The sequence below is a fragment of the Emydura macquarii genome, unplaced genomic scaffold, assembly GCF_026122565.2.
Source record: "Emydura macquarii macquarii isolate MOO-44397 ecotype Brisbane River unplaced genomic scaffold, CSIRO-AGI_Emac_v2 contig_1348, whole genome shotgun sequence".
Lineage (NCBI taxonomy): Eukaryota > Metazoa > Chordata > Testudines > Chelidae > Emydura > Emydura macquarii.
Genome location: NW_027131485.1, coordinates 10,874,482 through 10,899,531, shown reverse-complemented (window position 1 = coordinate 10,899,531; position 25,050 = coordinate 10,874,482). Strand labels below are relative to the sequence as shown.

Below are 25,050 nucleotides of genomic sequence, written 5' to 3'. Positions count from 1 at the left end.
GAGACAAAAGTTTTTCTGTACAATTAACTTATTGAATATGCAAACACAAAGTAAAAGAATGTCCATAGAAACTGCCAGCCTCTAAATAAATGGTACATTAGTTATAATGCATTGATGTTACTAAGTGTAATTCAGTCAACACTTTGCCATATTTGGAGTAAAACTAAAGTACTTTTATGGATAAAGTCTTTCAAAAACCATTCAATTTATCATGAAATAGCCCACTTACTATAAAAGCATTTCCAGAAGCCAAAGTATACAGAAAGACAACATAGTTAATGAAACATTACTAAAGTAGAACTTTACTAAAGTGCACTGTACTAAATTACACATCCTGCATAAAAATGGTGATTTCTGCCACCTCTTCTAGATTTAACAGTAATACAAGATCTCAGTATTGCATAATCTAAGATCGCATTTTTATAAAACATACAACAGGATATATCTATGTCATATAAATAAGCTTGATTGAGTTACCTAAGGAGGTGGTGGAATCTCCATCCTTAAAGGTTTTTAAAGCCTGGCTTCACAAAACCCTGGCTGGGATGATTTAGTTGGGGTTGATCCTGCTTTGAGCAGGGGGTTGGACTAGATGACTTCCTGAGGTCCCTTGCAACCCTAATCTTCTATGATTCTATAAGCTAAAAGCTGAACTATAACTGCCAAAATAAATGAACAAAGTACATTTTATGGTGTATTGTCTTTATTATGTTTTTGTTTGCTTGACAATTACCAACTTCAATAATTTACAAAGCATCTCTAAATCAGTGCAAATTAGCAAGGTTCTACTATATTTAAGTAAGCAAAAAAATTACACATGAAATATACCTCAAAATGCTACCATAATAAGAGAGGACTAACCTGGATTTCATTCCTGGTTTTACTTCTACTGTCTTATCTGAACTGGCTACCACTCTGACAAAGACCTCTCCAGCTTCAGGATGATTCTGTCGCCGCAAAAATTTGTTTACTCTATCTTCCAAATGATTTCCTAAACGGGTAGTTTGTAGCCCTAAAGGGGGAAAAATATTAAAGACCAAGTAAGTAGTGATAAAATGTTTGGGGAAACTGAAGCATAGTTTAGATTGAATCACAGTGTCAGAAATGTTTCTAACTCACTCCTCCCAGGACACGGCCATAGTGCTTTCAGTTTTATTATTTACTATTGCATGAGAATTTAAAGAGTTACCTTCTACAGTTAAAATAAAAAGCCACCTTCGTAGCTAAAGTTAAATTTACACAACTTTTATAGGTAGACTACCCCACAGCGGAAAAAATACTCTGTAAATGCACTAACAAAGGAGGCTCGACATGGTAATTTAATATTTGTAGGAGGTTTTATAAATACTGCAAAAGTTTCCTTGTAAGAAAAACACTCATCTGGCTGCTTGACAGAGATTACATCAGTTTATGAATCTGGCTCCTAGCCACACCTTTTCAAGCAAAGCAAGTCAACAGAAACTAAAAGCTTTCTGACTTCAATGGAGATTTCACTGTTCTTAAAGTAATCTACATAGTTATAAAAATGTACATATTGAGTTTTAATAGTTATTTGCACAGGCAAAGAAGCCTCTAAAGCTTCAAGTCCAGATACTGTATATCCTTGCACCACTAATTCAGTTTTGCCATTCACATAACATTTAAAAATATTCACTACAAATATACACTATAAGTTGACAAACATAATTTTAAATAAATTCAAAATATAAGTCTTCCAAAACTTTACTTTTAAAGAAAAAACCCTTGATTTAAATTGTGAAAATGGAAGTACCTTACGTTTTGACTTTATAGGACTTATTGCTACTGTATTTTTAATTATTTATACAATTTTGCCAAGTAGTAATTTGTATTTAATTATTCTAGCTGTACCAGCATATTTTCTCTCTACCTAAAATCAAAGCAATGGCACAATTCACTTATGCATTCTCATGGTGACCCCTTTTACCCTGCTACATTTAATGTATAGCTCTCCCCAAATGCTGCTGTTCATCAGTTATAGTGTTATATGATTTTGTCACAGAAATATGAATTTGAATAAAGTCAGTGAAAACTTGGAACAATGTCTGTAAAACCACATCTGATCAGATCTCCAGACCAAGTGGTGGTGTGACCTGGCACAGGTCTCAGTGGTACTCATGTTTGGCCTGTTCACTCTCCATCTCCATCTCCGGAGGGGTACATATGCCAGGTTGCAATGCCTGGAGCTGGGCTCAACCATGTGGGACAGGAGCCTGTGCGGTGAGTGCCGGGTGGGCTTGCTCTAGAGCTTTCTCCCCCTGCTGGGGGCATCACCGTTCAGCACCCGCAACAATGCTCATTTATGTTGATGTAGCCAAAACCATATTAACTGGTATCCTTTTCATGACTTATCTTCTTTTCCCCCTCACCTCTGCCATGAAAATTACTAAAGATTTCCATGCCAAAATTGTAACCTTAATCAGTTGCCATCTAGCCCAGAGGCTGTTGTCTCTTCTAAAGGACCATCTGGGGTGTTCATAGAGTAGTGCCGCTGAGTACCCACCCTGAAGATTACCTTAAAACCCAAGAGTTCACTGACAATTGTAAAGACACAAAAGAAGACACCGTTCCTGTCTACAGAGCTTATGCTCTAAGACTTTATTTCATATAAAAATATATGAAAATATGCAATATATATAAAAATAGGGATATAAAAATTAACCCTAAGCATAGCACTTCCTTAAGACCTCGACAGTTTAACGCCAGTGTTTAGTGGAATTCTGGGTTATGACATCAGCACAGCACACTCAGGAGTGTCACGAGGTGGGAGACTGCAAAGCTGATTTCAGAGGAACTTGAAAAGGAAAACTATACCATTTCCACTTTTAATGCTAATATGCTGAACGAAAATGTGGGGCATTCTACACATCATATTACAGTGCAGTGGGCTTTGAAATTTACACCTGAGGATTATCTTTAAAAGTGGTATTTCATTTTGGCAGTGTTTCTGTCTGAAGAACATAGAAAAAGGGTGCAACATTTCCATTAGATGAAACTAATGAGTTGCACTAGCATATTTTTAGCTAACAATTGTAATTAATTCTACTAATTATTTTGTCTTCATTTTAACATCTTTCAATTGGTAATTCTACCTAGTGATTCCCACTTCCCTTCAAAGTCATTTCATCACTCTGTGCTATTGCACAGTAAGGCATGGAAAGGAAGGAAAAGGCTAAATTAACATATGTATAGCGCAAGAGTATAATAATGTTTGCAAGAGATTACTAACATCCATGCCAACCCAAACATTGCTAAGTTCCTTTACAATGTTAACAATCCTTCATTCACCCTAAAATACAATCCTTAAGAGTCAAGCATTTTGATTATTCTAAAAGCATAATATTCTGTTAACAGGCTACTCTATTTTGGTTCTCAGCTACAGTTTATACAGTTACAATAAAAAACTATGGAAGGAGGTTGCAACTTATTTTCAAGACAATCCTTACTAAGGCTTGAAAAACATATCCAGTACTTACTAGCTTGAGAATTTGGTGTACCTAGGGGATTGAGTACTTTTGCAGAATTTAGGTAGATGGTCTTTGTTTTGCCTTTTATGTTCTCAAATCAAATAAATACTAGCCAGGATAATAAAAAGTGTGCAGCCATTGCCAAAACCACCAATTTTATGGCAATAATTGCTATGCAATGTTTGTGTACTGTATTTACACTGTCAATCGACTTGGTGTTTTAAAAAAAATAGCACTTACTATACCTTGCTTGCATTATATCTTTTTTCCTCCATAGCTTCATTCCATTTTTCTCTTTTCTTTCCTATGACAGATCATGATCTTTTTTTCCAAGATGATTTTAGTGACTACTTCCTCCTTTCTCTCTCTTCCTCCAGCCTCCTGACTCTCTTACCAACCCTACACTGTGTTCTCTACCAGTCTCCCTTGTATTTTGTCTGTCTAGGTTTTTATGTGAAAACCATCATCATAATATTAGAGTGCTTTTTATGGGTAAAAGTAACAATGATTGTTTTCTCTCCTTCCCTGCTGGCAAGAAACATGCTTGGATTGGGCTTTTCAACACGTATGTACAAAAGTGAGGGTAAGTATTGTGGAGAAGACTGGGTAAAGATTACATTTACATTCACAGATTCCAAGGCCACTAGGGACCACTCTGATCATTCTAATCTGACCTCCTGTATAACAGCCACAGAATTTCCCCACAATAATTCCTTAAGTAGATCTTTCAGAAAAACATCCAATCTTGATTTAAAAATTGTCCAGGATGGAGAATCCACTAGTACCTTTGGTAAGATGTTCCAAGGATTAATGAGTCTCTCTGTTTAAAATGCATGCCTTATTTTCAGTCTGAATTTGTCTAGCTCTGAGTACTCCTCCTTCCACTTCTTTGCCAAAAATCTCTCTTCTGATGTGGTACTTCCTATCTAATCTGTCCCATCAATTTCTCTGACAAATCTGAAATGTTCAACCCATTCTTTCTGCTGCCAGAGAGAAGTGGCGCACTCTCTCTCTGGTCTCACCCTCAACCCAGAACTTCCTGGTTGCTGTGATGATTCTTCATTCCTCTACCTTCTACTAGCCAAATAGCTTTTGTGATTTTTGTCTCCGCTATTCTGTCCTTCCCTTAAATTTTCTGGCTACTGAATGGGGAAGTGTCCATTCTTCTTTAGTCTGTTTCCAAGTCTCCCCCACTGCACAGTTCCAGATTCTCTCTCTGTTGCTAGTCATAATTCTCCCAAGTAGCTAAGTAAAACTGACCTGAGTCTTGTCAGTTTCTCAGATGCCCAAAAGATTCTGAACAGGCATAGTGAACACTGACCCACAACTACTTCAGATTTGGAGTCAATCTATACCTTCAAGTCAGTGGCACAGCTATGGACACCCGCATAGCCCCACAGTACGCCAACATTTTTATGGCTGACCTAGAACACCGCTTCCTCAAAACTTGTCCCCAAGCACCTCTCCTTTACCTACAGTACATTGATGACATTTTCATCATCTAGACCCAGGGGAAAGAGTCCTTCGAAGAATTCCACCGGAATTTCAATAATTTCCACCCCATCATCAACCTCAGCCTGGACCAGTCCACACAAGACATTCACTTCCTGGACACTACAATACAAATAAAGGCTGGTCACATTAATACCACCCTATACCGAAAATCAACTGACCGCAACACATATCTTCATGCCTCCAGCTTCTACCCTGGACACATTACACAATCCATTGTCTACAGCCAAGCCCTGAGATACAACCGGATTTGCTCCGATGCCTCAGACAGAGACAAACAGGATCTCCATAAAACATTCTTAAAACTACAATACCCACCTGGAGAGGTGAAGAAACAAATTGACAGAGCCAGACGGGTACCCAGAAGTCATCTACTACAGGACAGACTCAACAAAGAAAACAACAGAACACCACTGTCCATCACTTACAGCCCCCAGCTAACATCTCTCAAACACATCATTAAAGATCTACATCCTATCCTAGCTGATGATCCCTCACTCGCTCAAGACGTGGGAGGCAGACCTATCCTTGCTTACAGACAGCCCCCCAACCTGAAGCAAATACTCACCAGCAACCATACACCATACAACAAGAACACTAACCCAGGAACCTATCCCTGCAACAAACCCCGTTGTGAACTCTTGCCCACACATCGACTCTAGTGACACCATCACAGGTCCTAACTACATCAGCCACACCATAAGGAGCTCATTCACTTGCACATCTACTAATGTAATATATGCCATCATGTGCCAGCAATGCCCCTCTGCCATGTACATTGGCCAAACCGGACTGTCACTACACAAAAGAATAAATGGACACAAATCAGACATAAAAAATGGTAACATCCATAAACCAGTAGGAGAGCACTTCAATCTCCGAGGACACACTGTAGCTGACTTGAAAGTTGCCATACTTCTACAAAAAAACTTCAAAAACAGACTTCAGTGAGAAACTACAGAGCTGGAACTCATATGCAAACTTGACACAATCAAACTGGGTCTGAATAGGGACTTGGAATGGTTATCTCATTACAAGTAGTTCACACATTCTCACCTCCTAATCAATGGTTGTGAATAGGCCTCAATTACTATAACTGAATGGACTTTGCTAACACCTACTCTCACCATTGTTGTTTCTTACTTTTGGATGTATATATATACCTCCTATCTGATTTCTATTTCTTGCATCTGAGGAAGTGGGTTGCAGCCCACGAAAGCTTATGTCTGCAGAAATTTGTTAGTCTTTAAAATGCAACAGGACTCTCGTCCTTTTTGCTGTATACAGACTAACACGGCTGCCCCTCTGGAACTTTTCACTGACAAGATTGCCAAACAGCAGAGTGAAAACTGACCAGAGCTCAGAGCAACAACAGAGACACTGGAACCATCTCTCTATAGATTCAGGAAGACAGCACTGCAACAGTTAAATTAGATTCATATTTGGACATTTATCTTTGCAACCAGAAATGTTTGAAATTAAAGAAAAAAGAAGCTTGGATACTGTACAAGTAGATAGTAATTGCCCAAAAAAGCTTTCTATGGGTAAATGCACTTTTCAAGTCCTGATCCTTTACACTGTTTGCAAATTTTGCTGTTTAAGCCAGTGATTCTTAAATTGTGGTTTACAGAGAACTGGCTTCTCATCCTTTTTTCTGCATCTCTAGAAGGGGCTGCTACTAAAAAAATTGGGCGGGGGAAGAAGGGAAGCTGAAGCTGCTCTTAGGAACTTAAGCCACCAGTGTGCTAGGATTGCCAGCCACCTTAGGGTGCAGCACGAGAGGAAAATCAAGGGAAGGAGGAAACCATATGGCCAGACAATATTTACAAGAAGGCAGGAAAAGGAGAGAGGAACAAAACAGAGGATTTGGGGGAGATGAACTGAAGAACAAAAGGAAACTGTATAAGTTATTCCCCCCCTCCGACAAGGACAAAACAGTGATATTAAATTAAATGCAAAATACCTTCCTAATAAGAAACTGATATAGATGCCACAGGCTTGGGGTGAAAGGAGGAGTGGGGGAGTCCTCTCACCACTTCAATATGCCCCCCAAGGTGGCATGCAGGGCGTCCCAGGGAATGAAGTAGTTCCCTTCCAGCATGGTGCCCAGGAAACACACACACTTCAAAAATGTAACAAAACCCAAGGAAATTCCCATTTTATGTTAAACTGGTGGTATTGCACCAGTAACCTAAGGGTAAAAAAATATTAAAAGAATACTGTCACTAAAAAAAATGTAAAAGCTCAGGAAACTCAAAGTTATGAATAAACATAAAAGAAACCAAACATTTCCAAGAACAGAAATGCACAGGTAAGGCATTCAAACAACCTTAACTCTGAAACAATATTACCCATCTATAAAACACCAGAATACATTATTCTTAAATCTTACAATGGCGGGGGGGTTGTAGAGTCATAAAATGTCCAGAGAATAAAACTTAATAAAATCCAGAGTAGACAAAGAATACTGAAAGCCATCATTCCACATTCTTCATTATGGGTGGGTTTTTCAAAAGCACTCAGCATTGGCCTAACAGCTCCCACTAAAGTGAATGCTAAAACTCCCATTGACTTCAAGAGGATCAGATTAAGGCCATTAAAATTGTGAAAATCCCACCCTAAAATTCCATGTGCCACCAATTATAAAAATACCAGTAAAGAAGAATTATTACACCAACTTATACACATCTCCCAGGACTATCTCATGAATGTATGGCACATACATGAAAAAAGCAAAAATGAGTTTGTTGACGAAGAACAGTTACAACGTATATACAAAGTCTGTGCAAGTCTGTACAACTGCATTATCATCTTTAACATTTCTACTTCCATGGACTGCCTTTGAAAAAGATGACAAAGGGAAGATGGGAGTACAGTGAGATGTGACCACAGGATCAATACACTGGCATTTACAAACTGAAGAGATGTTCACAACCAGTCTGTGAATTTCTTAAACTTCTTTGAAAATGTTTTTGATCCAAAAATACCACTTCATACAATGTGGGGGGTATGCTTACCCTGGAAATCCTTAATTACAAAACAACAGTTTTCAAAATAATGGTCTCAAATATGAAAGGAACAAAGGAAGAAAGTTTGGAGGCTTGCATCATTACAGCAGAATAAGGTAAAGTTGTCTGCATGCCTTTCCATACTTTCCAATGTTTGGATTTGTTTAAATTAACTCTGAATTTCCTTGGTTTCCTAATATTTTCTTTGTTTTTCCACTCCAGATTATGAATGCCATATTCTGCAGTGCTGGTCTTTATCGTATATTCTGCATTTGTACTGTGCATGGAACTCCTGTTGACATCACTTGGTGTTCTGTGCAATTAATGTGTACATAATATGCAATAAAGATTAGCACAGCAGACTGAAGGACATTATGCCGTTAAGTGCCTAAAGGCTTTTGTTTTTTAATTAATGAATATTTCAACTAGAGCACAACAAAAATTTGAAACCAGAATTTATTTTAGAAAAGCTCTACACATAAAAATGTGACAGTCACATGACAACTTCTATTCAGACAGACTTTCCATGCCAAATTTTACTTTACACTAATTCAAAAGGCAGAGAGCGCTGTAAAAGGAAACAACTGATCATTTAACATTCCTAAACTGTACCTGAGATGCAGGGACCACCACAGTTTGAATCTGCACAACTTATATATTTAATTCTGGTTGATTGCAAAGCACAGAAATGTCAGACATTTACTGATAGAGGCTACATGGAAACTAGTCTAAGTTTAGTCAGTCATCTATGTGTTTAGTTTTGAGTTTCTGCTTTATTTTATAACTCAGAAATAAAAATACTATATATATTGCAAAAAAGCCCAACTGCTCAAAATCAGAAGTTCAGCGCTCACCACCATCCATTGTTAATATAACCACTTCCACTTACAGTGAATTCTGTGCTGTTCTGTGAGTTCTGCATACACTAGCCTTTGAGGAATCTCTCACCAGTGCACTACCCATGGTGCAACTCCACTGGCAGCAGTAATGATGAGAGGAGTAGTATAGAAAGGGCACAGGCACTGATGATCTAGACCTGTGAAGAGCAGGTCTGCATGACTGAGTAAAATGATGGCAGCCACTGTCACACTCGTACTCCTCATATTGCTAGCATTAGTGGAGCTGCACCAGTGGTAGGGGAGAAAGGTAGGCTCATCAGCAAGGCTAACATATACTAGGATTTGGAGTGGAAGATACTGGGGAGGGAGCACAAGCAAGATAAAGGTTGGAGAAATTACATATTGAGCGCTTTGTTTCTAATATATGAATAATAAAAAAACACACAAACTTACTCTTAGCACTGAATTTGTTCTCTTTACGTGTTCTACCAGTCTTCTTCAGACAATTGTCACAGACAAAGCTATAAAACAACAAATTTTTGCTGAATTTAGTATAAACACAGCACCAGCTAGTTTAATCCATCATTAAACATTTTTACTCTTAATACTAGTAGTCAGAAAAAATGACTTGCATCCCAAACTACTTCCACATCATTTTATGTGGACTAGGAAAAATGTAAGTACACCAAGTTCAGAAAATGTTAGATACTTTAGAGTTGGTTTACTCATTCTACCAAGTGAATAACTAACATTACACATTCATTTTGTTTTTCTTTTCATACTTACCCCGCATCATTATTCAAGTTTTATAAATAGTAAGTAATTCAGAAAGCAGAAACAATGTTTGTGGACAAGTTTCTCCATATATATATATTTTAGCTTGAATACACAAAGGAGCTACTAAAAACCAAATAAAATATTCATTTATAGGCAGTTTGCCTCTTTGTATGTAGTCCCTGAAAGATGGTTATTGTGTGTTAAATCAACAGCTGAACAGTACCTACACAGTTAAGAGCTTCATTATAATTGCAGAAAAAAGGCTAAAAACCCATCTGATGCTACTTACCCCGAAGGCCAAATAATATCATAATGTAGCACACAAATCTGATGCATCTTCCGACCACATTCTTTGCAATCAACAAAGCTTGGAAGGAAAAGAAAAAAAGCTATCTTAATTTCCTTAGAGGTAAAGAATATGAAATTACAAAAACCAGTCAATGCCTGTTAAGCAGGTTGTTTTTCAGATGGCTACTTTTCAACAATAAAACAAGATTACGTGGATGGGTGGGTATCAAATAAATATGGGAACCTTGCTACTAACTTCATTAAGCCAAATTTATGAAACCAATGAAAAATACTTCTACACCAAAATGGCACTGGATATATTCTGCAGTTATACGTAAGATCTAAATATGTGTATAATACACATAAGTTAACAAGGAACTGTTAACATTTTGTGGGCTATAAAGAGAATGAAACTGGTCCTTTGTACAAACTCTTACTTTTTAGATGCTTTCCATGGGTTCTATCTGTCACCCATTTTAAAGCAGAATTTTCTGTTGACTGCAGTAGGGAATTCTGCTTGCAAACAATTGATATTCTATGACCTTCATATATTTTAGTTTCAAATAACTGTTGAAAACACAGGTTGAGTAAGTTGCTCAACTTACTGTCATCCTAACACCTAGTTCATGCATTAATGACTGGGCCAGCACATATGCACCAGCTTGCTCCCCTCCTACCTGCAATTTGCAACCTGTCTGCAATTACAACCAATATATTATAATATAAATGAGAATTTCCTAGAGATAATATAAGTAACTTCCACAAGCAACTACTAGAAGGAAAGATCTTCCAAACTTTCCATATAAAAAGAATACCCTTTGCATTTACTGTTCCCTTCCCTCCCCTTCTTGTTTTACATGCAAATAGGATCATCTGCTTTCTTAGCTTATTCCCCAATATTATGTTTGTAATATCACAGTTGGTTTCGGTGATAATGACTATGTCATCCTAAACTAAGAAATAATAGAACTTCAGGCAGAAAATTAATAGAAGCAGATGAATTCTTTAAGCTTTTTTTTTTTCCAAAAATCCATAGGCATAACAAAAATAAAGAGAAGGAATAAGAAACAAGTATTCAAGAAAGCTGGATGAAACATTCTATAGAAATGCAAGATATTAAAGGCACATTTTTTTCTAATATGTGTTTAAAAGTTAGGCATTAGCTGCAGTTTAATGCCATATAAAGGGCTAAGAATTCTAAAAATAGATTTTGCTACCTATTTGGGTGGAGACGGGGAAGAGGATTGCTCTGTCTATATAACTTCCCATTTTGAAATGCTGGCTACAGAAGGAAGTAGTAGCTGTAATGACTATATACTGAAAGTCAAAGTCAGGTTAACTTTTTTTAATAATAAAAAAATGGCATAATACTTACGGCTCTGGGTCAAGTGTATCATTTTTCTTCTTTTCAAACTGATCTTTTGAGATTGTTCTAAAGAGAAAGTTAAAATAAAATTTTTCTATTGCCAGTGTTACATGAGATGAAGCTAAGACTTTATCATGCTTACTTGAATTGCAACAAATAACTGAAAGTGTGAAGAAGAAAGCACACACCAGGCGAATTCACATTTAGTTTAGAGAAAGCAATTCCATTCATTTTTATTTAATATACAGAAAATGTATTTTCTTACAGTTAGCGTAACTAGTTAATTATGTATTAAGCTAAAAAAGCACCATGATTACGACGTAAATACGCACAATTTAAGATATAATACATGATGCAAAAAACTAGGAAAACTTCAGTTAAGTAAAGAAGCTCTCTCCAAAAATAGCTGGTCTTGCCTGTAAGCTTTGTTGCACCTCACCTCAAGCCATGACAAGGCTGAAAATGAGCTATAGCATTCATTCATTAAATGAGTGCTTCAAGAAGGTGACAGATTAGGCTTTCCAGCAGTTTTGCCCTGTTTCACTAGTGGATACAAATGATCAGTGAAGCATTACCACTGTTTTGTCTTTATACTTGATAGTGTCCCCTGTCTCTGAAATCATTAGTACATGGGCAGCTATCAAGCACTGTGGCAAACAGAAGAGAGATGAAGAGAGAGGGAATACTGATAACGGTCTTACACTATAACAAGAGTAAGTCATCCATACCCATATAAGCCTTCTCTCCTAATAAGAAACTAGACACCTTCCCTTAGTTTACCCTAACAGCAGCAAACGGTCAATTTCAGACAACCAAATCAAGACTGAAAATTCTTGTCCATTATTTTAAATGTAGTATCAAGAAGAATCACGATTACTTACGTTTGAGGCTGTGAAGGGTCATCACCCAGGGTAACATTCTCCCCCTGGATTTCAGTGAAACATTTCTCACAGAAGTGATACCTGTCAGCAAGAAGGCCATATTTGGGTGAACTGGTCCATCATAATATACAGCCACCCAAGCAACGGAGCCATCAATCAGAGCAGGGTAGATCACCACGACGAAAGGGGGGGCGTTGTTGGTTGATTGATGGGTCAGTGTGGACAATGAAAAGGAACAGAGGGAAGGGAAGGGCAGGGTTAGAGAACAGGGAAGGGAACAAACAGCACAGACATAAGAGGTAAGATGCAAACACCAAGACAACACAGAGCAGAAAGCCAAGGCAAAGCACAGATTAGCATTCGGTCTCATTTCATACATTACAGGCCATCAGTACTAACAAATGATAGATTGTCAATCAAATTCAAAATTTTGGAATGATTTAAAAGTAGCTGCTAAGTGCTACATTTGTATATCCTTCAAATTTAAGAATTTGGATTTGATTTTCATTAGTTAGAAAAAATCTGTATAATTTCAGGCGTAAGAATTACTGAGTTTCTTTGGAAAAGAATACCCTCTCAAAAAGCCTGAAAAATATTGTCACAGACAATAACAGTAATTTTCAAAAAAGGAAGATATGCCAAAAGCATTCAGTGGTGTATTAGTAAACTGCAGAGGCAGAGAAAGTCCTGATGTTTAAAACAAATCTATAAAAATATTACAAATTCAAAACTTATTTGGTTTATAAAATTAAATGTGACCAACAGCTCAGCTAACTGTATTTTAATACAAATGAAACCAAATCCATACTCTAGACAAACATTTAACAGAAATGCACTTATGGGTCAGAGTTTCCAGCCATTTATATATAAATATAGTATGTATATATGTGAACAACATTTTATATATTGTACGTACATACAATATATTTAAATAGCGCATTAAAGATCTGCAATGAAGCTTTGCAAATTGAATGTGAAGCAGGTCACAATTGTGGGTCACTAGACCAACGGTCAGCCAATCCATGATATTCAGCAAAAACACTGCTGTGATTTAGTAAACCAAGTTGAGTAAATCAGAGGTCTACTGAAAGATACAATCTGCATTTGAAAAAAAAATCTAGTTACACAGATTTTTTTGTATCAGATGAACTGGAACCAAAGTTGTAAGAATTGTAAAAAAAATACAAAAGAAAAAAAAGCTAAATGTTTGGAAAAGGTATGAATTAAAACATTAACAAAGTTAACAAATACAGGCCATGATTGTAAAAAGTAAAATGGCCACACAGGATTATCAAAATAAAAAAAGTTGTATGAAGGTTTAAGAGTGAGAAGAAAGTATAAGCAGCTATGGCAGCACAGTAAAATGCAGTTTTAGTACTCAAACACTAGATCTATAGCTAAGAGTGATAAGCATAAAAGGCATCAGAAAAGGACTCCGAATGTCACACTGAACCAACAATTTATGGGATGAAAATAAATATGGCAGCTTGCCCCTTCATTCATACACAATCCCCTGCCCCACTGCTGTAACTCAGGTGACAGCTTTCCGATACTGTAATTTCATGGAGACAACAAAGCCATTTGCAGGCTCTTATTGAAATGTATTGAGCAGAATTTTCTTGTGACTAGCACTAACCACGATGTTTACCAGTAAGATATAAATTTTAAAGCATTTGTAAAACAACACAAATTCAAAGAAATTGAACTTAATTCCTCAGTGGAGTCCAATAACCACTGGATGCAGCTGAGGAATGGAGCTGCAAAGGAGTTATTTGAAGCTCCCTCATCTTGGAGCCAGTTCTATGCCACCCCAGCATAGTTTACTCCATCCTCGAGGCAATTAGTTTACTTCAACCAGCTAACATGGGTTCAAATGGCAAGTGCTTTGTCTTCACTATGAATACAATATGTATTAGTTAACATGAATTACTTTAACACACCTTTTTTTCTAAATGAAGGCAAGATTTTTGAGCTGCCAGAGTGGTGCAAAGTGACCAGAACAGGGCAGAAGATTTAACCTGTTACTTTTTTATTGTAGGGGATTAAGACAGACAATATACATATTATATATTAAGCATAAGAGCATTTTGTTAGTAAGTACTAATTGCATATACATTACTATTTCTAACTGAGTTTCTAAATTCTGCCAATTTCTGACACTTTGACCAGAATAAACGTATTTACAATGAATGTGTGTAAGTGAATGTACATATTAACATTTTATCAGTTAGTTACAGCAAACTCCCTTCTTTTCTTTAGAGCAGGGCTGTTCATTTTGAGAGTCAAACTGGATGCTCCTGGGCCAAACAAGTGCTGCTATAACTAGAGAAATCAATGGTCATGGTTCTATTGGATTTTTTGCATTCAAATTATTTTGGAAATTGTTAATTATGATTCACTTTTAAATTAAGTTTATAGTCTTTGAAAGCACTTATGAAACTCAGCAACGAGTAACCATGATAGACCCCCCTATACAGCGTGTTACTTAAATCAAATAGTAAAAACACTATTACAGAAATTTACATGTTTTACTGACCCAATTAGACTCTCTGGCTAGTCAATCCATTATTCATACTGTGAACATTACTAATTCAATTCTGCAAGACGCTGCGCAGTCCTGCCCCAATCTAGCAAAGCACTTATGCATAGGCATAAAGTTAAACACATGCTGCAGTGTTTTGCTGGATCAGGACCAGAGCTCACAACCTCCTGCAGAATTGAGTGCTAATACTCACAGGGATTGAGTCCCATTAAATAATCACAATGAGGGAAAAAAACCCCACTGAAATACAATGATATCTAAAGGCTCTGAAGGTCTATACAATCAGATTGCCCATATGATGCTCTATTTATAGATATATTATGATGAATATGGAACTGCATAGAAGAAATGAGACTTGCCTGTAGCTTTCAGAGTTTTCTATAAAAATTTTGCATGCATGCAATCAATATTATAAGATTAAAATCTACAGCAAGCACACAATACTGTGGTTACTACAGTCATAGAAAAACAAACAATGTGCTTCTTGTAACACCTTGAAAATGAAAAGCTTTTCAAATGCAGACTGTTTAGATAATTGTGGATCCCTTTTATTAGAGAAAGGCAACACTTTCAGTGTCTCAAATCAACGAAAGGTTCAAATATCTTTGCATACATATCTCTAATGGTTCAAAGTTCCAGTCTGAAGTTAAAGTATATATGAAGGAAAATTATCTAAGTAATTAACTGCACACTGGAATTGATGTGTACATAATAAACAGTTTCAAATCTGTACCCAAATATGAAGCATATTTTCCAGAACAATTAATATATTTCCTTTAGTTTAAAACTCAGGTCTGAACTAACTAGATGAAGATCAAATTCTCCTATTGATTTATTACTTTTGAGCCATTATTTAATTGAAATGCCTGAGTTTCACAATGCCTGAGCATTCTTGGTCAGGATTTAGTTAATCTGTGATATGATGGCTTCAAATAAACAGTTATACAATCCCAAGTAATGATGTCTACTATACATTTTGACAAACAAGGATATTTAATCTATTACTGATTTGCTGGAAAAACAATTTGTTTCATGCTAATTACCATTTGGTTAGGGGAAAAGCTATGATTTTGTTAAGGGAATTATACAAGGAAATTGTTAATGCGAATAAATACAGTACAAGCTTTCCATGACTTGGTATTACATACATTCCTGTGAAAAGATATTAACCAATCTTGGGAAGTATTTTGTTAGGAAGAGAAACTAACTGGATTATTTATCGTTCATTCAACCAGAATACAGCCCACAGGGGACTGGGATGCTGGAGATTTGGGTTCTATGCTTACTCTGTCACTGAGGGTATGTCGACACTGCAATCAGACACCTGCAGCTGGTCTGTGCTAGGCTGACTTGGGCTCAGGGGGCTCAGGTTTAGGGGCAGTTTAATTGCAGTGTAGATTTGTGGCTCGGGCTGGAGTCCAGGCTGCAGGCCCTGTGAGGAGGGAGGGTCCCAGAACTCAGGCTATGGCCTGAGCCCTGGGAGCCTGAGTCAGTCGGCATAGGCCAGCTGTGGATTTTTATTTGCAGTGTAGATGTACCCAGACCTGCTGCGTGACCCTGGACAAGTCATGCTCCCGCCTACCTTTTGTCTTTTGTGTCTGCTTAGACTGGAAGTTCTTTGGAGGAGAGACTGTCTCTCACTATGTGCCTGTTTAATTACTAGTCAAATGAGACTGCACTATACTTCTTTGTCAGCCATGAAAATCTTGACATTTAACCCAAGGAAGGCATTATATATCCCATATATCTGGAATGCTAACACCTGAATTTGCATTTAAAAGAACAATCATGGTGATAATACCTCTTGAAAAAAACAAACTATTTAAAAAGAACACTCAAATATTTGGATGTTTAATCAGAAGGAAATGTCTGATCAGTCTGTAATTCTTATCCCAAGAGCTTTTATTTAAAAATGAGTTCTCGTCTCTCTTAGCATTTGTGGGAGAAAACACTTTTTATATCTATGTGTCTCATTGGAAAACACCACCTGTTAAACTGCATGCCTTACAGTATTTTTATATGTTTTAAAAAAATTGAAATTTGAAATAAAATCAGAAGAAACAAACAAAGCCCTGGCTGGGATGATTTAGTTGGGGGTTGGTCCTGCCTTGAGCCGGTGGTAGGACGAGATGACCTGCTGAGGGCCATTCCACCCCTAATTTTCTACGATAAACCCAAATGACCTATCTAAAAGGCAATTCTTCAGATAAAGTTGTTATACATTAATGATGACTGAACAGCATAGGGTCAAGTAAGGTCCAATCTATAATCTAACAAGCTACTTCCCTGTTTTATTAAATTAAAGCATCTGTGAGCAGCTCCATCACTATCAGAAATCCATGACATCTGAACCAAAGAACTCTTTTATCCCTTATCTTTTTAAAGCGTTTCCAAAACACCTGAGGACATCATATAAATAAGTAATACATAAAACGCCCCATAAAAAGGTGCCACATTATCCACTCCACCATCAGTAAGTCACAAGTCTTACAGTGAGAAGTCAACTACATTGCAGAACCAGGTTACAACATGTAAGTGCCAGATAGTTAAATATAGTTTGGTGTTTTGACTGCATTCCAAAGTGTGCTACAGCCCTGCAGAGTACAATATAGTAGCACAATTTAGGAATAAAGATAAAACATGGTTTTGTCCCATCTAGCCTGTAAGACTGAGCAGCTTCATCTGTGTTGGACACTACAGTTTTGTAAAAGTGTCAACATAATTTTCATAATGCAGAGAATGGTCTAAATGAGAGATCAAATCTAAGTGGTGGCTGCCTATGTTTATTTCACGATTTAAGTTAGAAGGCAACCTGCTGTTCACCTCCAGGTTGGCATGGCCCAGGCCTTTGTCAAATCTCTGGCAAGAAAAAGTTTCACACTAACTTGAAAAATGTCTCCTCCCCTAGTTTTTTAGAGCCACAGCTAGTTTACATTTAGTAGCCTTTTAAAAAATGCTAAAAGCTTACTTTTCCTTCTTCTTATAATGGATGTTATTCACTACAGCACTGATGAATTAAAGTACAGTAAATTGAAGCTGAACTTAATTGCAATAGATGCATTTTCTAAGAGTGGGGGGAGATAAAAAAATCAGAAAAATGATAGAGGTGTATGTCACTTTGATGTTGAAACTAATTCCAAACATTGTTTAATAAAATAGAACACCAAGACGGTTGGAATCATATATCCTTCCTTTTATTAACCAGAAGACTATATTTTAAATAGTAACTTTATTTTTTCTTCCAGCTCATAATGGCATCCTGGGAGTTATTATGGAGGTCAAAACTTATAATGAACTTATAAAGAAAACCTTTTAAGTTACATTTGCAGAGTTACCATGAATATGCAATACAACAACCTAAATTTTGTTTAAATTACAAAGACTTCATGAAACTGAACTGAATTAAGAAGTTTCATTTTACTAACTAGTTCTCCAGGTTCTAATTTTGTGCACCAACATTTTCAAAATACCCAGACACAATTTAATTGAGAGATCCACACAGACATTTACTTTCCGATATAAACCTTTAACCTGGTATCTCTCGGACAGTGATTTGAAGATATGTCTGCTTATTTTTATTCAAAACTCTCTCAAGGCAAAAGAATGTTCTCCTAAGCTTTTTTTTTTTTTTTTTTTGGGGTTAGAAAATAGATCAAACTTTAGATTTAATGGAAAAATACATGCAACTATAGTTAAGTGGTGCAGTGTAAAGTCTAGCATATAAACAGACAAGCATATAAATACTATGTACAATAAGGTACAAGGTACAAAAACCAAAGGGTTCATCTGCAAGAGGGTTGCACACAGGACAACCAATGGGTTTATTTTCTCCTGACTTAAGAGAAAAATAAAGGAAACAAGATGCTAATTGTCATTCTGCTGAACATGTGCTAGGCTACAAAAAGACAAACTTGCTTTGTCACTCACTAGATCTCATTTCCCCAGCGAATGCAGGAGAAGTGTTTGGGACTTACCTATTCTGGTAACTGTAATAGGCAGCATCCCGGGGAATAGTACACAGTTGCTTCCCATAGCAGCACAAGGTCTGCGGAGAAAACTCATACTGTAAAACAAAGGTGAAAAAAATTTAAAATGTGATTTTACATTAAGTGACTGTGCAATGTAGTGAATGTGATATTAAAGTATATTGTAATATACTGAGATGTGTTTATTAGATTCAACTGCATGTGGATCGCTGTGAATAACGCCTCAGCTAGTATAAATCAGCTCAGCTCCCTTGATTTCAATGGAGCCACACTGGTTTACTCCAGCTCAGGATCTGACCCCGTATTTGCATAAGAAGATGCGAGAGATATAGGATTGTGTATAATAGCAAAACATTTCAACAACACTATCTTGAAAATGAGACCACCACCAGTGATAAAAATTTGGCTAGAATCCTTTAGATATTTTCCACTTCCTTAGTATGTTGACATAATAGTCAAATTTTACTAGCCATTCCAACTAGTAGTTTAATTTTATTCAAAATAAATATCTAAAAGGAATTTTTTTTGTTTTTACCTTCTCAGTCAAACTATCTAGTTTTTCTGCAATAATAAACTTGAAAACATACCTTGCGTCCACAACAGTATCCAAGTGACTGCATAACAGGGTCAATCTCTTGTTCAAAGACCTCTGCGAGTTTAGTGCAAAACTTATAGACCCTGGAAGTCTTGCGATTGTAAAGCCAGGCATTGTTGAACATTAGCCAAACGTCATCCACATACTGCCACGGCTCCTGGTACTGCCCAGTATCCAATTTGCGTTTAATAGTGGAAAGGTCCATAGGATTCTTCACAATATCGAAGTAATCCTTTAAAATACAAGAGATATCATCCATTATTTTTAAGGTGCACTGCTGGAGCCTATATTTTGAACATGTACAAAAGGATTAAATGTTTCCATGAGTATGTGCAAAATACTTTGTTATGAAGCTTAAATGGGGTTTGGGTCTTGTGCAGAATGATCCTCTACACAGAGATGAACTGAACCCATAATAGACACTGGGTAAAATTTTCAGAATTGCCCAAATGACTTAGCATCCAACGTTTCATTATAAGACAATAGGACTTGCTGCCTAAGTCACTAATTTTATCCAGATCTATAACACTTCTGTTGCTCCTTTCAAATGTCTTTACTGGAGTCTTTAAAATTGGAATCCTTAGGCCAAGTCAAAGGATGCTTTTAAGAAGTTCAAAACAGGAGATCAAGTTGAGAAAACTGCTGTGCTTGTTTTGTTTAAGTTGTTCAAACTTTTAAAAGATCTCAAAAGAACTTCTAATTTTGGGAAAGAGATTTAAAAATAAAAATATAAAAACCAAGATCTAAAGAAGTTCACTAAGCCACCAAGTTTCACTATCATAAAGGCTTAAATTACACTATGGACAAACTCACAAGTCAAGTTCTGTGATGGACACTTGACCTAGCTATATTTGAAAGTTATTCTTCTACTCTTGAACTGATGGGAATCTGCATGCACCGAAAATGAACTACAGGACCCATGGTAGCAGATGATCACATTTTTCCTGTGTTGGCCTACTGGGCAGAACTTGCTTCCCAATGAAATATCCTTATCCCTCTCCACTTAAATACCAGAACACTTTGAAGCTTCATCCCCCGCATTCAAAGGTGTTTGCTGAATGACCACTATTGGCCCTATACTTATTACCTCCTATTTCAAACATGGCCCCCTTCATTTGGTTCTGTTTGTACTTTAAGAAGTTGATCTTTTATTATACTGCATGAGTTCTTATTTTGTTGTAAGGCATTTTGCAAACTGTACAAAGTTATCTGAGGGTGCGGAGAAGGTATGTTATTAAAAATCATCATTAGCCTTGTCACAGCTGGACTACATTCCAGATAGCCATCATTTACTTAGGCTAGGTCTACACTTAAACCGCTACAGCAGCAAAACCACACTGCTTTCACACTTCATTTTAGACACTCACTAGAGCAACGAGATACTTCTTCTGTTGCTGTAGTTAATCTACTTACCCAAGAGGCAGTAAATAGGCCAAAAGAAGAATTATTCCGTCAACCTAGCATTGTCTACAACAGGGATTAGATCATCTTAACTATGTCGCCCGAGGTTCTGGATTTTTCACACTGCTGAGTGATGTAGCTGGACCAACTTAACTTTTTAATGTAGACCTGGCTTTACTCTACAGTACTGGAGGGATGCAAAATGCTTTTAAAACATGATTTTATGCTACAGTCTTATTTTGTGATTATAAACCCCCCAAAATCTTATTGTATTGTAAAATCTGAACACATTCCTAAAAATACTTTGCTATAACTTTCATTTTTCTAGATCCAAATGATGACTGAAGGTCGTCATTCTTTTAAATTAAATTAAATTAAAGGAAAGGTACTCACCCTGTGCAGAAACTACGGTTGTTCAAGATGTGTGACCCCAGGGATGCTCTGCTTCATGTGAGTATGCATCTCTTGATCAGAGATTTAGCAGCGTCTGTCTGGCCTGCTCATGCGCTCTATACAATCTTGTGCCACACACTGAGAGTACATAGGGCTGCACGGGCAAACCTCCCTCCATTCCTTCTCCATGCAAATGTTCAACAAAGAAGAGTCCGAAGCACAGGGGAAAGAGGAGGGTAGTGGAGCACCCATAAGGGGGCACTCCTCAATGAACTATAGTTACTGCACAGGGTAACTAAACTGTTCTTTGAGTATTCTCCCTATAGATACCTCTGAACAGTATTCCTACAGGGAGGAGAGATCTTAGAAATTGAGCCAAGGACTTAAGGCAGTACAGAAATACCAAGCGCCACATCAGATCTGACAGTGTGGACCAAAGCATAGCATTTAGAAAAAGGATGTACTGCAGCTCAGGTTGCAGCTCTGCATATATCTCAGATATGAATGTTCTTGAATAAAGCTGTGGAATTTGCCTGTGATCTGATAGTGTGTGCTATTACCCTTTGCTAATAACAAAGGGTAGAAATAAAAGGCCCATTTTCAGAACCGAGAGAGGTAAACAATGGTATTCCTCCAAGAAGCTGTACTGGGATCAGTATGGTTCAACATATTCATAAATGATCTGGAAAAGGGGGTAAACAGTGAGGTGGCAAAGTTTGCAGATGATACAAAATTACATAAGATAGTTAAGTGCAAAGGGATCTCACAATACTGGGTGACTGGTCATCAAAATGGCAGATGAAATTCATTGTTGATAAATGCAAAGAAATTCACATTGAAAGACATAATCCCAACTATACATACAAAATGATGGGGTGTAAATTAGCTATTACCACTCAAGACAAACATCTTGAAGTTTTTGTGGATACTTCTCTGAAAACATGTGCTCAATGTACAGTGGCTGTCAAAAAAGCTAGCAATGTTAGGAACCATTACAAAAGGGATAGATAATATGATAGAAAATATCATAATGCCACAATAGAATCCATGGTACACCCACACCTTGAATAGTTCATGCAGTTCTGTTCGACCCATCTCAAAAAAGATTGTATATCGACCAAAAAGGATCCAGGAGCAATTCATTAATGGGTCGTACTAGCTGGGCGAGTGTTGCCAAATGCAAATCGTCCAGTAGCTTGTGTTTAGAATCTTTGACCTCCCCACGAGATATCTGAAGGGTGTCAGCCATCCTCTTCACAAGGTCCTTGAATTGTTGAAAACCACTGGCCATTGGTGGTGGTGGAGACATGACTGCCCCATCTGGAGATGAGGATGAAATAGGAGTTTGCGGAGTGGCCTCCTTATCTGCCCTAGTTGCCTGTTCTTCAAATGTCTCCTTATGTTGGGGGTTTGGTAGAGGAACTATGCAACCCTAGTCCCTCGATGCAATGGAGCCGGAGGTCTGGCAAATTGCTGCTGACACACAGTCCAAGGATCCCAGTATAGCAACTGGGGGGCCTCATAACAGAGAAGGGATGGTGTCCAGGACTGATCCCACCTCCCTTGTCATGGATTAGGATCCTCATCAAAAGTATAGGTTCCTATATGGATGTGGAGTGTAACCCTGCACTGAGAGAGGAGACTGACAATGTCTCCTTCATTCTCTTCAATGTCCTCCAATGGTGGGATACCAGCAGGAAAAGGTGGAGAGTCTTGCAGTACTGAGAAACAATGTTAATCTGGAGACCGGGGTCTTGATACCAAGTTGTTCGGTACCCATAAGCAGTAGAGATTCCAGCTTGTCAAACCGATAAGTCCCTGCAATAGTGGAAATGCCTGTGGTACTAAGTGGGTCGATGCTGCACAGCAGCTGAGGTGGATGGTACTGTTGATTTGGGACATGTTGGTGCCGAGGCTGAAGGTGTCCAGCGCTCCCATTAGTCCAGTACCAAAGGTTCTGAGTGAAAAGGCGTCAAAGATAAGTCTGATGAAGACTGCTATTCTAAAGGAGTGTATGTCTTAGGCCTCACCTCCCTGTCCTTCACAGATGGTACAGGGGCCTGCTAGAGCCATGCTTCTCCAAAGTGCTCTGAAATCACCCAGCCCCGCCAGTACTGGAGGAAGAGCCTTTTGCCTCTGTAGTACCAAGCCAAGAGGTCAAGGTCTCCAACACCACAGACAGTGTACAATTGGGGCCTTCTGGGAGCTGGTTCCTTTTGGAGGGAGAACTCTTCATTGGAGCTTTCCCTGAGTCCTCCAAAGTCTTCCACTGCTTAGGGGAGACCTGGGCTGAGGTTGAAGGGGCGCTAGCTCTGTCCAGAAATAGACATATGGGGTGTGTGTGTCTCCTGACCTGACTTGGAAGCGGGTTGAGGGAAGGGAGTGCTCCATCACTAGAAGTCTCAGTTTGGTCTTTCAGTTCTTCCATGCTCTAGATTTGAAAACTAAGCAAAAGTAAAACTTTTACTAGATACGGAACTCTCCCAAGCAGCAGCTGCACCTAAAGTGGCCACTGCTGACCAGGATAGCCTTCTGGTAAGAGAAGCAGTGTTTGAAAAAGGAAGAGGAAAAAGTCAATCCTCTCATTATCATCTAACTAATTCTACACTAACGCAAGTAACACTAACTAGAAACATTCAACCGACTAAAAGAACAACTATAGAACATGGGAGCAACGCATGAGGCTGACACGCTAGAGCTCTGTCTCAGGCCAAGGCAGTAGAGAAGGAACCGAGGATGGTTCACCCATGCAGCCCTATATATATTCTCGATGAGTGGCCTGAAGTTGCATAGAGTGCATGTGCTTGCCAAACAGACACTACTAATGGGAAGTCTCTGATCAAGGGCTTGAGAGGCCCATGTGCACCTGAAGTGGAGCACCCATAAGGACAGTACCGGAAGAAAAGCAACTTGTAAATTCTGGTTCCCATGGAAATTCAGACATTCATTCTTAACTCTTAATTGGAACTCAAGGAGAGAAAACTTTAAGGGCACACAGCAGATGTTCCCATGGTCACATACAACTTAAACATGCATAAGGATATAGGCCCAATAGATTTATAAAAATAAGAATTATAAGATATCATACATGCACACATATCATGAAGGCTTTTAATGCTAACTCACTGGAATCCCTAGGAGCTGAGGATCCACAGGCTGTCTGAAAGGTAGGGACTCTGGGTCCTGCCGGTATAATGCTTCAAGGGTAGGCATGAGAGCCTGGCGCAGCTCTTCAGGTTTAAAGACTGTTTTAAAACAAAAAAACCCCAAACACTGTTAAAACCAACACAAAAGAAAGAAGTTCCCTCAGATATTAACACCGCTCTATTTTATATACTTTAAGACAGAATTTTGTCGTTATCAAATAATTTCTCATCTCTGAACAACCAGGTTCATTATTCCCAATGTGGGCTTTTCATTCTGCTGTGCAGATCAGAGGCAGAACTAGACCTGAATGATCAGGACAGTGTTTGGCTTTGCCTTACTGGAAGCCAGAAAGTGTTTTCAGAATTGTAAGATACTTATTAACTTCATGAATACAGACCAACAATCCTATCCTGTGAAAGGTATCTTTCTATAGGACATAGAGGGCAATTTGGCAATAACTGATTAATAAAACAATAACTTTAATGAGGGGAGGAATAGAGCACCTGGCTAGTCAGAGAAAAAATAACCAGTTAAGAACAATGTCATCTGTCTGTCTGTCTGTGTCTCTTATAGCCATATCTGTTACCTTTGCTCAGATTTTAACAAGGAAAAAGAAAACTGCAGGGAAGGACCAAAAATCTGCAGAAACTGAACATCCAAGTTGTATTGTCTAAAATATGGACAAATGACCTGATGTCTTGGTAAGTGGTGTCAGAATTTTCTGATCAGGATATAGGATATATAGAAACAGGACTGGTCTGACAGGCTGTAACTGACTTTGGAACCCTGATGCACAGTTTCAGCCACTCAGCAACAGAGGATTCTGATGT

General features: G+C 37.9%; 1 protein-coding gene across 5 annotated transcripts in view; it reads right to left on the bottom strand.

The window, feature by feature from the left end:
• Positions 1–25,050, bottom strand: part of CREBBP (CREB binding protein) — a 175,012-nt gene that overhangs the window by 16,043 nt on the left and 133,919 nt on the right. For all 5 annotated transcript variants that reach the window (XM_067551124.1, XM_067551125.1, XM_067551126.1 and 2 more), the window contains exons 17-24: positions 24,200–24,318; positions 19,272–19,511; positions 18,673–18,761; positions 12,157–12,237; positions 11,285–11,341; positions 9,911–9,988; positions 9,298–9,365; positions 862–1,012 (exon numbers count right to left, since the gene is read on the bottom strand). In XM_067551124.1, coding sequence (XP_067407225.1) covers positions 862–1,012; positions 9,298–9,365; positions 9,911–9,988; positions 11,285–11,341; positions 12,157–12,237; positions 18,673–18,761; positions 19,272–19,511; positions 24,200–24,318 — 883 coding nt within the window. The remainder of the gene's footprint in view (positions 1–861; positions 1,013–9,297; positions 9,366–9,910; positions 9,989–11,284; positions 11,342–12,156; positions 12,238–18,672; positions 18,762–19,271; positions 19,512–24,199; positions 24,319–25,050) is intronic.